Raw genomic sequence first — 16,732 nt, forward strand, 5'->3', positions numbered from 1 at the left:
CAGTGGTTAAGGGCACGGCACTGACTGCTCCTCCTGAGAACCTGGGTTATATTCCCAACACCCAGGTCTAGGCTCACAGCCATCCATAGGCACAAGGATTGCACGTGAGACACATACGTGCAAGCAGAATACGCTTACACGTAACATTTTAAAAAAAAAAAAAAAAAACTTAAGTCTTTTTTAAAAAATAAAGAAATAGACTTTCCTGAGGAAGATACCTTCTGTAAACAAGCTCTAGGCGCTGCAACTGAGCCCTCTAACACAACAAGAGTGCGGAACTAGACTGTAGGACCCGGAGGGCTGCCCGGATGTGTGCCTGAAGGACCCCAAAGGGCCCACGGACTATCTAACTCAGTGCCTGGTGGACAGGAAGATTGGCGGGAGTACCACGTGAACCCGAACCAGGGCCCCCATTGGAGCCGGAGTAGCTGAGTCTGGGGTGGACTTTGGCCCGTAGTAGAAAAACCCAGGTTGTGTACGGTTGTGTCCTAGAATGTGGGGGCAATAAGAGGGTTGGGCACCAAGACTGGGGGCGGGAGGAGTAGGAGGCGTGGCTGCAGAAGTGAGGCAGCGGTGGAGTTGAGGGGCCAGCAACCACGTGACCATCGTGGGCACTAAAAATGTGGCTTCCTCAGTTGGCCGGGCAGCTTGTAAAATGTGTAAATGTTTGATAGGGTGACCTTTAAGTCAAGCCAGTTTCTTTACTTGACAGCATTTTCTTGTAAACCAATAACTAAAACAGCCCTAACCTAACTGGAACCACACCCTCTCTACAGGTCGCCTGTCCTCCCAGGAGACCCCTTAGCACCCTGGCCTTGGAATGGCTGGATCAGGTTCCTGCACTGATTCACCCAGATAAATACTGTGGAAAGCCAGGTACGTACTAGGCACCCTGCGTAGGGACTAAAGTGAAGATGGTGAGCTAAACGGACATGAGCTTTCCTTTAATGAGGAATATGGAATCAAAGGAATCATTAAGAAAGCCTGACTGTGCCAGGCAGTGGTGGGCACGCCTTTAATCCCAGCACTTGGGAGGCAGAGGCAGACTGATTTCTGAGTTCGAGGCCAGCCTGGTCTACAGAGTGAGTTCCAGGACAGCCAGGGCTATACAGAGAAACCCTGTCTCAAAAACCCGCCCCCCCCCCCAAAAAAAAAAAAAAAAAAAAGAAGAAGAAGAAAAAACCTGACTGCATAAGTGAGCTGAGCTCAAATGGGCAAGTAGAGGATAAGCAGGGAGTGGAACACACAAAGTTAAGAACACCTCCTTACACAAAGATCTTTCAGCCGAGAAAGACCTAGAACTGAAAAAGCCTATGAACTGGAGCAAAAGAGAGAAGGTGCTCCACATGACCCCAGAGAAGTTCCCAGGGACAGAAGTACCCAAATGAGCTCAAAAATCAGAGACTCCTATAGAAGGTTAAGGAGGGGAATATATGCTTAGCTTTTATTCCAGTAGTTGTAATGTACTTGAGAACAGAGTTAGAGTGACAAGAGTAAAAGCCTAGGAACCAATGAGGAGGGTGCCAAAAAGTCCACAAGAGTCATGGTAGTTATAAGGAGAAGACTTGTGTGGACTTTTTGTCCTTACAGATTTGTATGGGTGAGAGTCTTAGAACTTGGTAATAGTGTGGAGCTGAGGAACTGGAGGTCTCAAGGACATCCCCTTGGGCAGTTGGCCACAGTGCCATTTGATCATGTAGAATATTATTAGGTCAAGTGGGGTATGCTGTTCCTGTACTGGTTAGGTTGGGCGTGGCTACATAGTTAGGATAGAACATCCAGTAGTACGCTGTAAAGACGATGTGAGCAGAAGAAACTTTAGCATAGTTTCTTTGTTTGGTCTGGTACTACTGCCATGACTCCTAAGCTGTATTCAGGCTAAAAACAATGAGACTGTTACCTGATTGTGCCTAGTGTGTGGCCCTGTACACCTTCTCTGTATTTGGTAACAAATACATAACAAATACAAATGATAAATACATACAAATGACAAAGTGTTAGATAAGATGTGCTGTGTGGCCATGAGACCTTTTTATTATCCTTCCAATTCTACAGTGGACAGAAGGCAGCTAGAGAGTAGGGCCTTACAAGCAGAGGCAGTCAAGCCCAGCATTGATGGCAGGTGCCTTTAATCCTAGTGCTCAGGGGAGGCAGAGGCAGGCGGATTTCTGAGTTCGAGGCCAGCCTGGTCTACAGAGTGAGTTCCAGGACAGCTAGGGATATATAGAGGAAAAACCTTGTCTCAAAAAAAAAAAAAAAACAAAAACAAAAAAAAAAACAGGAGACAGTCATTGTAGTCTTATGGCTAGGCTATTGAAGAGTAGACATCATAAACCTTATTTAAAACACAAAAAAGTGTAGAAGATAGAAAAGTATTGACAAAGTCAGGTGGCAGTGTCTCAACTTAATTTCTCTTCAACGGAGAGCTCCCTGGTGCCCTTATACTTGTGTGAACCGAATGTATATCTCACAGGGTAACCTGAGTGTCCCCTCTACCATCTCATGAGTACAAATAGCCAAGTGAATGAGTGTCCTACAGCCCCAAAATATAACACAGAGTGTAGCTCTGTGAGTGTCGGGTGGAAGCCCTGCTGAGCTTGCAAGGCTACATGGTTCCAGGGTAGAAGGTACTGAGAGCTCAATGCTGTGTGGTCCTTAATCCAGCTCTCCGATGCCAGGGCTGAGATGAGCGCCATCTTGCGAAGTCCTCAGGCTCTCCAACTCACACTAGCCCTGATCAAGCCTGATGCAGTTGCCCACCCACTGATCCTGGAGGTAAGAATGGACCTGAAGCCTCCATTGCACTGTTTCAGGTGACACAGGACCACCTGTGGCAGCAAACACTTGAGTCATGTGTTAGATGCTGAGGTTGAAAACCTAGAGGGATCAGCTTGTCTGCCCAGCATATAAAGGCCTGAGTCTGACCCTGGATCCCAGATAGTGAAATGGGAAGACCAACTCTTGTAAGTTGTCATCTGACCTGCGTGTGCATGTGCGTGTGCGCGTGCACACACACACACACACACACACACAGATGCAGCAACCACAAGAACAGTTAAGAAGAAAAGCAAACTGAGTGCAATGGTGCATGCCTTTAGTCTTCCCAGCACCCAAGAGGCAGAGGCAGACCTGGTCCACAGAGCAAGTTCTAGGATATCCAGAGCTATACAAAGAAACCCCATCTCAGAAAAAGATAAGAAAAGAAAAAAAGCCAAGGGCCGTGGGGTCTGACCCTAAGAAGACTGTATTTTTAGAGAGTTACAGCATATCTAAAAGACAAGAAATAGAAGGTTTTGCATTATTTTTATTTATTTTATATGAGCACTAAGTCCTCATGCCTGCACAGCAAATGCCTTCATCCACTGAACCATCTTCTTGGCTTAATTTTTCTCTTTTCTTTGTTTTGGAACAAGGCTATTGTGTAGCTACAGCCAGCCTGGAACTTGCTGTGTAGACCAGTTTGGCCTAGAACTCATGAGTACCAGGATTAAAGATGAATTCCATCATGCCCAGCCCCAATTTAAAAGAAAAAAAACTCTAGTCTCAGTCTCTCTCTTTGTATATGTGTGTGTTAATATTAGTTTAACTAATATATATATATATATATATATATATGTATTAAACTAATTAGTTTTATATAATACATATATATATATGTTTATACATACATATCAGTTACAAGTTGCTATATTCCAGATTTGACAGCTTAAAACAACACTCATTTCAGGCTAGAGAGATAGTTCAGCACTTAAGAACACTGGCTATTCTTTCAGAGGACCTGGGTTTAATTCCCCGAACCTATATGTTGGCTCAGAACTATCTGTACCTCCAATTCCAGGGAATCCAATGCCCTCCTCTGGCTTCCTCAGACACTAGGCACATACATGCTACACAGAACTACTTAAGGGCAAAACACTTCATAAGATAATAAAAATAATTTTTAAAAATCATACATGTTTATTATCTCACAATTTCATAGTTTAGAGGTCCAGTAGGTTTTCCTGGGGTATCTCCTGCTTAGGGTCTCCTGAGCCGAAAGACAAGATAGGGATTACCTAGGTGATGGTGGTGAACTCCTTAGTCCCAGCACTCGGGAGGCAGAGACAGGCAGATCTCTGAGTTCGAGGCCAGCCTGGTCTACAGAATGAGTTCCAGGCCAGCCAGGGCTACACAGAGAAACCATGTCTCAGAAAATATAAAAATTAAAAAAATGTCTAGGGGTTTTCCAACTCCAGGATTGCTGGGCTGCTGACAGAGTGTGGTTCACACAAGCTCTGCACTTGCCAGCCGTCAGGCAGGGCCAGCTCTTCCAGAGATAACCACATTCTTCACACATGTCAGACACAGCAGTGGTGCAGCTAGTCCTTCACATTCTTTAGACCTCTCTAACTTTCAACCCTGGCCAGAGAAAACTGCTTTCAAAGGGCTGTGTGATTTTTTATTACATTTATTTATCTGTTTGTTTTATGTGTGTATGAGAGAAAGAATGACAGCCATGTGTGTGTGTCATGACGTATGTGTGCAGGTCAGAGGAGAGCTTAAGGAAAATTGTTTCTTGGCTTCCACAATGTGGATTTTGAGAACTGAACTTGGGTTATCAGGGTTGACAGCAAGCACCTTTAGCCACTGAGCCATCTTGCTGGCCCTTATGTGACTATTTAATCCAAGCAGGTGATTTAGCTAAAGCAGAATCGACTTATTAGTAACCTAAATCGTATCTTCAAAATCCCCTTACATAACAAACATTGTCACACTCTCAGACCTGAGGACAAGGGTGGAAGACCTGAGCTGATGGTCAGTACATGGAAAGCACTACAACCATCTGAAATGGTAGAGTGAATGGAATTGACAAGAAAAAGAGTCCAGACAACGTGAGATAGAGTGACAAGAGATGAGTGAATTCTAGTATTAGGAAATGTTTCTCCCGAGAACTAGACGGTTAGTTATCGTAAGGTTAAGAACTCAGCAGGCTCCCTGTAGTGTGGAAACAGCAGGAAATACAGTATACATCACTCTAGAATGGTAGGACTCAGGCCTCAAAGGATGAACAAACTGATAATGCCAGGAGAGAAGAAGGGAGACATTGATGCAGGGCTGGCTGGCCAGGGTGGCAGAACCAGAGAGAAGAGGTAAGTGCTGGGCTGAGGTACACATACTTTGTTCCATAGTAGAAACCACCCAGAACTTTCTGATCAGAGCATGTGACTAAGCTGCAGAGGTTTTAATCAAATGTGATGGTGTAGAAAGAATGAGGAAAACAGGGAAGGGCCAGTCAAAAGAATAGCAAGCTGTTCTGGGTGGTGGGGCCTAGGGACATTACTTCCTGTCTCCAAGTACCCTACGTTCATGCTCTAGCAATATAACTCAGACCTTGACCTTTGCCCCTCTTCTTCTGACCCACTCTATTTGTTAATCAGCTTTCTACCACTGGGCCACACATAAACGAAGAGAAGATTCATTACCTAAAGGTTCCTGGGTTTTAGTCCAGAGCTGCTTGGCCCTGTGTCTCTGAGCCTGTGTTGAGGATAAACACTGTTGAGAAGTGCTCGCAGCATTGGCTGGGGTATGAAGTGTGTACAGACTCAGGTCCCAGGGTCCCCTTCAAGAGCACTCTCCTGATGATGTCACCTTCAGGAAGGCCACCTTCTCAGATTTAACAGGGCCTTGCAAAAGTGCCATCAGCTGACCTTAATACATGAGCGTGGGTGGCAGGGTACTCAACACAACTCTTCAGCGGAATAGACACTTAATTAATCCTTCTGGACAGCTTGAGTCCTGACTGATTTTCTCTCTGGGATGATTGGTTCTCTAGGCTGTTCATCAGCAGATTCTGAGCAACAAGTTCCTCATTGTACGAATGAGAGAACTGCAGTGGAAGCCTGAGGACTGCAGGAAGTTTTACCGAGAGCATGAAGGTAAGGCCAGTAGTCGATATTATGGTGTAGATGTGTGTGTGTGTGTGTGTGTGTGTGTGTGTGTGTGTGTGTGTGTACATGTGTATGCGTGTTCATGGTATGTGTGTGCACGTGTGTGTATGTGTGTGTGTGCACATGTGTGTGTGCATGTTCGTAGTGTGTGCACATGTATGTGCATGTTCATGGTGTGTGTGTGCACATGTGTGTGTGCATGTGTGCATATATGTGTATGAAGTGCACATGTACACATGTACAGGCAAGAGGACAGCTGTAGATGTCAGACACAGGCATCATCCACTTTTTTCCCTCAACCAGGGTCCCATCTCTGGCCTAGAACTTGACACGTAGATAAGGCTGGCTTGTCACTGAGCTCCAAGCATCTACCTGCCTCAAGCTCTGGTTTGCCAATGTGTGCCTCATGTCTGGCATGTGTATGTGTTCTGGGACTCCAGCTCTGGTCCTCATTCCTTTAATGCAGGCCTTTTCCTGGCTGAGCCATCTCCCTGACTCTTCTTGTTTGTTTCACACAAACTTCTCATTATAATCGGGATTTTCTATTCCTAGAAGAGATTTCCTGTAGAGTTCCAATCAGAAACGTAATATTATGTCTTGGAAATATCAGTAATTAACACTGAGTGAACATTTATTGTGTCAAGTGTTTCCCTTATGCTTAGCATTTCACTTAATCTTCTCAGACTTAGAAAAGGCAGGTGGTGTTCTAGGTACTGCCCCCTGCTCCTTGCAGGCGGTGTATTCAGTAAACCTTATCCTTCATCAGTTTTTTAAAAAGGGAGTGGTTTGGTTGGTTTTGAGACTGAGTTTCTCTGTATAGCCTTGGCTGCCCTGGAATTCACTCTGTAGACCAGGCTAGCTTTGAACTCACAGAGATCATCTGCCTCTACCTGCCAAGTGTTGGGATTAAAGGCATGTGCCATCATTGCCCAACAATTTTTTTTTTTTTTTTTGAGGCAGTATCTCACTGTGTAGCCTTGGAACTCACTCTGTAGACCAGGCTACAGGCTACCTTTAAACTCACAGAAGCTCTGCCTCTTAAATGCCAAAGTTAAAGGTTAAAGGTACATACAACACAGGAAAAGAGTTTTGCTTTGTTTTTTTTTGTTTTTTTATTTGTTGGGGGGGTGTGTTTTTTTGTTTTTGGGTTTTTGGGGGGTTTTTTTGTTTGTTTTGATTGTTTTTTTTTTTTGTTTTGTTTTTTCAGTAAAAAAATATACAGCACTCAAGGGCCAGAGGCAGGTGGATATCTGTGAGTTGAAAGCCAACTTGGTACATATTGAGTTTCATGCCAGCTAGGATTATGTAGAGAGACTCTCCCTCTGACTCTCTCTCTCTCTCTGTTTCTCTCTGTGTGTCACACACACACACAAAGAAAAGTAAAAAATTTTCCCAAATCATAGGGAGTTGATGTTATATCCTCAGGACACAGAAGTGGGAAGACAAGTTACAGAAGGTAACGAATTGATCAAAACCATACAGATTGTGAGTGGCAGTCTGCTTCCACACTCAGAAATGTCAGACTCCAAGCTTCTTGTTATTTCTCTATAAACTAAAAGGTGTGACATTATAGGGAGTAAGAAGTGAAAACCTTCTCTTGGGCACCACGGTCTCCATGAAGGTACTCTCTCTTTGCAGGGCGTTTTTTCTATCAGCGGTTGGTGGAATTCATGACAAGGTACTTCTAATTTTGGTCCTGCTATCTTTACGTGCTGTGAGATACCTCCTCTTCCCTGTGAATAGAACTGTCGATTTCACTTACCACTGTCAAGCCTAAAAAAACATGGCTGTGCTACACCAACCCGGTGGGCACCTGTTCTGTAGTTGCTGGACCAGTGGCCAGGGTGGAGCACTGGGGTGGAGCACTGTTGTTGCTGCCTAGCAGTCCTGTTGATCACTTCTTGCACATCAGTAGTCACCTCTGCCCGTCACTTTCTTACACCAGCATCAGTGCTCACTAGAAGGGAAAGGAACCCTCAGAATGTACCGTTCACTTTTATTCTTGCCCTGCTCACAAACATGTTCTAGACTAAGTGATCATATCCCTTTTTTTATTCCCAGTGGGCCAATCCGAGCCTACATCCTTGCCCACAAAGATGCCATCCAACTTTGGAGGACACTGATGGGACCCACCAGAGTATTTCAAGCACGCCATATAGCCCCAGATTCAATTCGTGGGAGTTTGGGCCTCACTGACACCCGAAATACCACCCATGGCTCAGGTGAGTCTAAACCTCTCATCCACAGCCACAGGTGAGGAAGCCACGTGGGAGACTGACAGTCCGTGCTCTCTCCAGTGAGCTGTGTCTCATATATTTCTGGCCCTTTGTAGCTGTGTCAGCTGTGTGGCCTGTGAGCTTTCTTTATATATCCCGGGACTGAGTGGTTCATATTTCTGAGCCTGACTGTGACTGAGTCTTGCTTATCTTTACCCTACATTCCCTGTGATGGCCCCTTCTCTTATTTGATTTATTCTCTGAGCCATGGTCCCAATCTTGCAGTCCTCCTGCCTCAACCTCCTAAGTAGTTCTTCTCTGCCTCTCCTCTTCTCATAGACTCTGTGGTTTCCGCCAGCAGAGAGATTGCAGCCTTCTTCCCTGACTTCAGTGAACAGCGCTGGTATGAGGAGGAAGAACCCCAGCTACGCTGTGGTCCTGTGCACTACAGTCCAGAGGAAGGCATCCACTGTGCAGCTGAAACAGGGGGGCCCAAACCAGCCTAGTAAAGTCCTGTCAGTCCCTGAGAAGGTGGGCTGAAGGCACTGTCCCTGTTGGACCTCACCTCCTGCTGGAAGGTCTAGCCACCCACAGCTCAGCTGCTGCAGTCCACCTCTATCTACCTCTTCTGTGGAGTATTCATGGGTGTTCAGGAAGGATGGTGACGCCTCTTTTTACAAAGGACTGTCCTCCTTCCTCCAGAAAGAGCAGCCTGTTGACTAGTCAGGAAAATGCAGTGCCTGTGTAACCAGCATCTGACCTGGCTTCCTTAGTAAACTCTTTGCTACCGAATGCTCCAGGCTGGCAGTATTCCTGTACAGGCTTTCTCTCTGTCCTTCATGGGAGTCCTTGCATCTACCCTGAAGCCAGGTTTCTGATCTGTGCTCAAGAGAGACTCCTGTAAGACTCTCTCAGTGAGTTGGTTATGTAGCACATAAACACAATCACTCACCAAGTTCAGTGTGGATTTAAATCATGTTGTGGACCTCAGCACAGGGCTGTGTCCTAGGAAAGTTCAATGTGGACTCAAACCATGCTATGGACCTCAGCACAGGGCTGTGTCCTAGGCAGAAGCACCTCTTTGCTCCAAGGTGCCTCTGTGGCTCTGCCCAGTGAAGGTGTGTTTTAATGAGGCTGGGTAATAAGACAGGATTTCTGATTTCCACAGAGGTACTAAAGGCAGTTATACCTCCACTATATCAACACGACAGTTAATTCTTTGCAACATTATAGCAAACGTCATCGGTCTAAGATGCCGGAGAGCATCCCTGGTTATCTGTCAGCTGACTGCTTCTGTTACTTTCACCCAGGGTCATTTGCACAGCTATATTCATCAGGTGAATTGATTATGGTTGGTCATCCTGAGCTGCTCAACACAACTTGTTTCAGGTGCCCAGAGGGCTGGCCCATATTACCGTTCAGGAAGCTTTTGCTTATGCCTGAGTTAGAGATTCTGGGATGTGGTGGCACATGCCTTTAATGCCAGCACTCGGAAGGTAAAGATAAGTGGGTTTCTGTATATTCCTCAGCACAGGGCTGTGTCCAAGGGAGAGGACTGGCTGGTATTGAACACACGGAATAGAGGTTCTGCAGTGACATTCAGCTCTAAGGCCTGATGTCCACATCTGAGGTGCACATCCACAACTAGAGGTATCTACCAAGCAGTACACCCAGGTATGAGATCTGAGCACACTGCTCAAGCTAAGATCTAGATAGAACGTCAAACCACTGTTCTAGGCCATCCCATTTCAACACACATGTACAGTTGCAAGCCCAAATTCCTAGTTGATACATGCTGTCACAGGTCAGTATCCCAAAGATGTAACTTTAGAACACTTGTTGCCTAAATTGTACTCCCTACCCCAGCTTATAAGCTGAATTCCTAATTCCAAATATTTCAGAATGTGAGTCTATTTGGAAGTAGTCATTGCAGACGTAATTAGTTATGCATAACCCCAAGTAAATAAATAAATGTAACTTAAAACTTGAGATTTTAAAAAAGCAATTTAAAAATATTCCTCAGAATAAATATATGAGCATAACAATAACACCACCACCAGATGAAACAACATAAAAGTAAGACCACATCAGGTTGTCCAGTTAGAAGCAAATTCAAATGATGAATTTACACTGAAACAGAGGAAGAAAGCAGGTTAGAATGCAAATGGAATCAAGCCAACTCAAAGGAGGCACATGCAGTTCCAGATAGACACAGCCAGATACAAGGAACACATCAAAACTATTGGATTCAAAGTTGTGTCCAATGAAAGAGCTTCTGACAGACACTCTGAGGATAAGACCCTTAGTCAAGAACCAAGCTGTAAGTCCCAACTCCCTTATAGGGAGTGGTTTGGTTGGTACCAGGCCATTGGTGATGGTTTGTGTTGTGTCTTTTGTGTTGAGTTTTTCTGTTGGGGTGTGGTTGTCTTGACTTCCTCTTTTTCTGAGCTCACTAGGACATTGTTTTCTGTGACTCTTCCTAGAGGAATGTCTGCATGAAGTTCAGCTCTAGGAACTGGTGGTTCCTGGTACTGACTATGAAGAGTCAATATGAAGAGTCTTGGCTGAATGCCAACAGGACCACAGGTGGAGCTAGACACTTGCCCCAAGGTGACCAGATGGAGTCAAAATGTTGGTCACCTGTGGGTTCTACGAGCCTTCTGGATACCAAGCTTCAGACCCAGGGAAGTGTGGAGGCTGTGGTTAGAGCCACAGACCTAAAGAAACCCCTGAGACCACTCAGGTCTTACAGTGGCCAAGGGGACTTGAAAACCATAAGAACTCAGAGATCTGCCTACCTCTGCCTCTCCAGTACTGGGACTAAAGATGTGCACCACCACCACCATTCCTAAAAATATTTTACCTGACAGTCATACAGATGTTAGGTCAAATGTAGGTAAGCAATAAATGAATGTTTAGGGGCTGGAGAGACGGATCCGTAGTTAAGAGCACTTGTTATTCTTGCAGAAGACCCTGGGTTTAGTTCCCAGCACCTACATGTGGCAGTTCAAAACTACCTGTAACTCTAGTTCCAGGAGATCTGACATCTCTTCTAGCCTTCTAGGCAGTGGTGGTGCACGACTTTAATCCCAGCACTTGAAAGGCAGAGGCAGGTGGATTTCTGAGTTCAAGGCCAGCCTGGTCTACAGAGTGAGTTCCAGGACAGCCCAGGCTATACAGAGAAACCCTGTCTCGACAAACAATAAATAAATAAATAAATAAATAAATAAAAAGACAGAGTTTCTCTGGTTGGCTCTGGCTGTCCTAGAGCTAACTCTGTAGACCAAGCTGGCCTTGAACCCAAAGATCCAACTGCTTCTCACTTGCAAGTGCTATATACCATCACTACCCAGCTAATAAATCTTTTTTTGGAGGGAGAGGGGAGGGTTCAAGACAGGGCTTTTCTGTGTGCCCTTGGCTATCTTGCAGCTTGCTCTGTAGACCAGGCTGGCCTCAAACTCAGAGATCCACCTGCCTTTGCCCCGCCCCTCCAAGTGCTAGAATTAAACATGAATACTCCACTGCCTGGCTATAAACCTTTTGAAAGTGGACCTCTTGCCCTGCTGACTTATATACACCTCCTGAATGGACAGTTACCTTCCTCTTTCTCACACACACACATAGAGAACATAAAATTATAGCACACACATGTGCTCAGAAAGCCTCCACAGGTAAAGACAATGAATACAAAAGCCACTAAGAGAAGTTTCTTTTACCAAGTTTATTATTTTAGGGATCCAGAAACAGGCCAAGGCAGGACTACTGCTCTGTCTCAGGTGCAAGTTTCTGAAAAAAATCCTTAATTTTCTGGCCAATTTTCTTAAGCTTTTCACCAATCTTCTCCCCACCTTTCCGGAGGAGTCCAGCCAGCCGTGAAACTTTCTTGAACCGAAAGGGCTGTATACCAGGCTGTGTACCAAGAAGAAATGGGTTCCTTGTGGGGCTGGTTCCAGGGCCACCCAAGATTCTTCCCCACCTAGACCATACTTCTGGGATACTCCAAGAACCTCTGGACCCTATTCAGCCTTTGGGACATGCAGTTGGATCCTTAACCCCAATAAAAGATGAGAACCCGGAGCCTAGGAATAGCAAGGGGCTCCCAAGGGTCTGAGAAAGTGTACCCTAAGAGAATGCTCTGAACTTCAATTTAGCAGGACTCAGAATATCCAGTAGAGTGTATTAAACCCCAGGTGAAAAAGTCCTCACCCTCGAGTCCTGTCAGTCTTAGTGAGATCTAAGAATCTGCATCCGGAACAAGTTCCTATGTAGCCATGCCTGGCCTGGAACTCATTATGTAGGTAAGGCTGGCCTAGAACCCATCGGGATCCTCTTGCCTCTGCCTCCCAAGGAAGAGCCAAACTGAATCACTACTCCAGGGAATGACAGTCTTGAAGTTCAGGCTCAAGGGAGGAGCCAAGGGGATGGAGGGGAGCTCTCTTCTGCTCTGGGTAGGAATAGGGACTAACTGGTCTGCAGGATAACCCATGTTCCATCCCCTCACCATCCCCTGCATCCCACTCACCCCATTACAGCTGATGTCAAAAGAATCTGAGGCCGGGTTCAGGGTGACTGTCCCCACACACTGCTTCACCACCTTAGAAGAGAAAAACCATAGTCAAACTGGAATTCATTTGCCATAACCCCTAAACCCTAGTCCGCTGGATGGAAATATTCCCTTGGGACTCCTTGACTAGTTCCTCAAGAGGGACTCCCACCCCCAGCCCCTCTGCCTTACCCCCTGTTCCTTGAAGGCACATTGCTCAGGTATCTGCTGCATTGCCTTGGCACACACAGTCTCCTTCACTCGGAACCTCACATACTTGGGAGTATCTGGATCCTCATCCTGGTCAGGGAAGAAAGTAGGGAGACTAGTCTCAGGCCCATTCTCAAAACTTGAAGGATCAGTCTCCTGACATGCACCGACAGGGTGACCCTCCAGCACTACATGCTGGGTGCTGAGACAGGAGCTAGTGCTGGGGTACAGAGGGAAGAAAAAATGAGCCCCCTCCTCCCTCACCCCCCCCCCCCAGTGGATGAGATCAGCCCTCAGGCAGCTCCCCTTCTGGAAAGGCAGAGGGAATCGAGGATCAGGCACAACCTTAGGGACTTTAAGGTAGTGTCCCTCATTGGATATGGAAAAACTTAAAGAAAAAAAAGGCTAATTCCCAGGGCCAAGATTCCACCCCGGTCCCTGCAATGGAAGTCCCAGGCATCTTGTGCCACAGTAGGTATTCCAAGGCCAAAAGCTGGCGATCTGAAAGGAGACACAGATTTATGGAGTCTCCTGGGGAAAGGAGAGACTGCACTAAAAGGAGGTGCCTTGGATTAGAGCTTGGCTCTTCCTCTGCCTCACCCCTTGGGGCTCAGAATCCAGGTCTAAGAGACGGTAGAGATTGGTGTCCAAGGACTGCTGGTTGAAGGCATCCACAGCACGGAGCACAGCCTCCCTGTAGCTGAGAGTCTGGGAGATGGCTAGAGGCAACCCCAGGCCCAGTAGCAACAGCAGTGATAGCGACCACCACAGGGAAGGGACGTCCCTATGGGACTGCATGGTTCCCAAGACTGCCTCCTCCAGGCCACGAGAGCTTCATTTATTCTCGTCCTGAACCTGATGCAAAGTTGCAAACAGAAGCCTTCCTGGCCCACCCTGCCCCTTGGCTGCCTGCCAGGGTGTGTGTGGGCTAGGGCTTGCTTCAGACCCTTGTTGCCTCAGGAGACTCTGGGCAGTGAGTGAAGTCAGCTAACATACCAAATGAAGAAATAATTTCCCCATCTTCCTGAGATATCCTTGGCTTCTCCTGGGCCCCAGAGGGACTGTCATATCCAGTATTGCTCAACGGGGTAAAAAACTCCAAGAAAGGAAGAGAGCCAGTGACTGTCGTAAATCTGTCTATTTTTTAGGAATGAGCCTAGATTTAGTGTTCACTAAGACTCTGTGGACATTTGAGTAAGTGACAGTGGCCAACCCACCCAGAGACCCGTCCTCCCAAGGGAGAAGTTGCCCCTGCCATTCAAGGCCCTAACACCCTGTTCTCTGGGTTGGCTCATCGGGACCACTGGCGATTCTGGAAGCACAGGGCCAAGAGGAGGTGGAGACTGGTAACCAAGCATTGCCACTTTCTAAGTGATATGATTACCAGCCTGTACCAATGTGAACAGTTTATCTGGTTCTGGGACTTGAACCTGGGGCTATGCTTCATCATGGAAGCATGAAGGCATCCATGGCAGCAACCATGGCTTTCTAAATACATCCCCCAGCAGCAGTAACCACACCCTCTCCTGAATCCTTCTCAGCTGTCTTTCTCAAGATAAAAATGTCCCTATCCTCCTGTTCATGTGGCCTTTTGCCTACCAAGCTCATGAAAGGCCACCTACATTGACTGAGTCAGTATTTCTACTTGTTCTTACACTTAAAATCCCTGCGTACTGGCCAGGCTTTTCTGGATCCAGTGACTACCCTCAAACTTTGTTTTAGTGCACGGAATCTTAAATTACTCCTCTGTCTCCTGGAACTGTCCCTGTTACCCTTGCTTTGCCTCTTGCCCCACATCTCCTCCAAAGACCATTTTCTTTTTCTTTAAATGAAACTTTTTTAATTAATTTATTTTATGTATATGAATACACCATAGCTGTCTTCAGACACACCAGAAGAGGGCATCAGATCCCATTACAGATGGTCATGAGCCACCATGTGGTTGCTGGGAATTGAACTCAGGTCCTCTGGAAGAGCAGTCAGTGCTCTTAACCGCTGAGCCATCTCTCCAGCCCCCAAAGACTGTTTTCTTAACATTAGGGTTTGAGGATTGCATCTTGGGCCAATTCTGTCCCTAGGAGTCAGGTCTTCCTAGGCATAGCACCTCTCAGAACATAAGTTACAATGAATTGGATTTCCATGATCTGAAGTTCATGGTTCCTATAAATGCAGGTATGGTGGCCCATGCCTTTTATGTCAACTCCTAGAAGCCTGAAGTAAGAAGACTATGAGCTTAAAACCTTACTGGACTACCAGGTGAAACCCTATTTCAACTCCCCCCATCCCCCGAACAAAAGAAATGTGCCTGGGAATGTAGATCAGTCATAGAGTGCTTGACTACAGCATACATAGCCCCAGGTTCAAGTCCCAGCACCAGATAAACTGTTCACATTGGTACAGGCTGGTAATCACATCACTTAGGAAGTAGAGACAGGAGGACCAGAACTTCAAGGTCATCCTTAGCTACATCAAGTCTGAGGCCAACTTGTGCTGCAATGAAAGCCTACCTCAAAAGTAAATAAGTAGATACATAGGTAGATAGATGACTAAATAAATTAACATTAAAAAAAATATGTGTCTATGTAAATGTGCATACCTGAAGACTGAAGAAGGCAATGGATCCCCTAGAGCTGGAGGTAAGTCAAGTAAGCCCCTCAATGTTGTTAACAGGAACCTACTTGGAAGAATATCAAGTGCTTCCTAACCACTGAGCAACCCTTCAATACATCATCATCATCATCATTATTATTATTAAAAGAGTTATTTATGTGAGTACACTGTAGCTGTCTTCAGACATACCAGAAGATGTCATCAGATCATCAGATCTACCATCATGTAGCTGGGCGGTAGCGGTGCATGCCTTTAATCCCAGCACTTGGAAGGCAGAGGTGGGCGGATTTCTGAGTTTGAGGCCAGCCTGGTCTACAGAGTGAGTTCCAGGACAGCCAGGGCTGCACAGAGAAACCCTGTCTTGAAAAACCAAAAAAAAAAAAAAAAAAAAATCTACCATCATGTGATTGCTAGGAATTGAACTTAGGACCTCTGAAGAAGCAATCAGTATGCTCTTAACCGCTGAGCCATCTCTCTAGCCACTTTCCCCCAACATTATTTTTTTAAGCCATAAAAAGAAAAGATTCCCCTGAGGCCTCTCACCTGAGTACCCATTGCCTGAGTCCAGATCTCAAAGCCGGAAGAGCAACCTAATGATTCCTTCCTCCTCTGGGGACACTCTCCCCTCACCTCCCACAATACCACCTTGCTTCCCCCCAGCATTCCCTCTCCTGAGTTGTTATCAGAATCTCTGGATTTCATCTCTCCCAATCAGAGAACATCCTCGACACAGCAGTCCAGGAGCTCCCTGAAGTCATAGGTATGGCCATCTGAACCCCCATCATCAACGCATTCACCTTCTAGCTCGCTTCAGGACCTGCATCCTTCTTTTCTTCCACAGATCTTACCATAACCCTCTGCACTTCCAGATGCCAGAATGCCACACACGCCAGCCACTCTACTCACCGCCCTGCTCACTCAGCTTCTGTTCCCTACATGGTGTCCTCGGTTTCTTGTGGTGGCTATTTTTATTTGTTTATTTTTATTTGTTTGTATTGTGGTGATGGAAATTAATTGAACTCCTGATGTTAAAGTATGTAAGACTGCACTATTTCAATCAAGGCTTTTGGGTTATATTTGGCCTCAATGTAGTTATAACATTAGGTTTGTCATTTTATTTTATTATTTTGAGACAGGGTCATATGTAGCCCAGGTTGGCCTGAAACTCAATATGTAGCAGCTAAAGATAACCCTAACTCCTGGTCCCCCTCCTCCAACCTCCAAAA

At 45.9% G+C, this 16,732-nt stretch overlaps 2 protein-coding genes across 10 annotated transcripts; one reads left to right on the plus strand and one right to left on the minus strand.

The window, feature by feature from the left end:
• The first annotated feature begins 348 nt into the window (after positions 1 to 348).
• On the plus strand, positions 349 to 8,935 carry Nme6 (NME/NM23 nucleoside diphosphate kinase 6). Of its 9 annotated transcripts, none has more exons than XM_034484599.2 (7): positions 349 to 470; positions 777 to 876; positions 2,665 to 2,775; positions 5,813 to 5,915; positions 7,566 to 7,605; positions 7,989 to 8,149; positions 8,483 to 8,935. In XM_034484599.2, the coding sequence occupies exons 3-7, from the start codon at positions 2,686 to 2,688 to the stop codon at positions 8,647 to 8,649; spliced, it is 561 nt and encodes a 186-aa protein (XP_034340490.1). In that variant the 5' UTR covers positions 349 to 470; positions 777 to 876; positions 2,665 to 2,685; the 3' UTR covers positions 8,650 to 8,935. The 9 variants fall into 9 exon arrangements, with proteins under 9 accessions (XP_034340490.1, XP_076774128.1, XP_076774130.1 ...); XM_076918013.1 differs by having other exon boundaries at positions 357 to 470; positions 2,679 to 2,775; XM_076918012.1 differs by lacking the exon at positions 349 to 470 and adding an exon at positions 519 to 659.
• A 2,914-nt stretch (positions 8,936 to 11,849) lies between these two features.
• On the minus strand, positions 11,850 to 13,734 carry Camp (cathelicidin antimicrobial peptide). Its single transcript, XM_034484297.2, has 4 exons — positions 13,497 to 13,734; positions 12,879 to 12,986; positions 12,666 to 12,737; positions 11,850 to 12,052 (listed from the first exon to the last, which is right to left on the minus strand). The coding sequence occupies exons 1-4, from the start codon at positions 13,692 to 13,694 to the stop codon at positions 11,903 to 11,905; spliced, it is 528 nt and encodes a 175-aa protein (XP_034340188.1). The 5' UTR covers positions 13,695 to 13,734; the 3' UTR covers positions 11,850 to 11,902.
• Between the last annotated feature and the right edge of the window lie 2,998 nt (positions 13,735 to 16,732).

The sequence above is a fragment of the Arvicanthis niloticus genome, chromosome 21 (assembly GCF_011762505.2).
Source record: "Arvicanthis niloticus isolate mArvNil1 chromosome 21, mArvNil1.pat.X, whole genome shotgun sequence".
Classification (NCBI taxonomy): Eukaryota; Metazoa; Chordata; class Mammalia; order Rodentia; family Muridae; genus Arvicanthis; species Arvicanthis niloticus.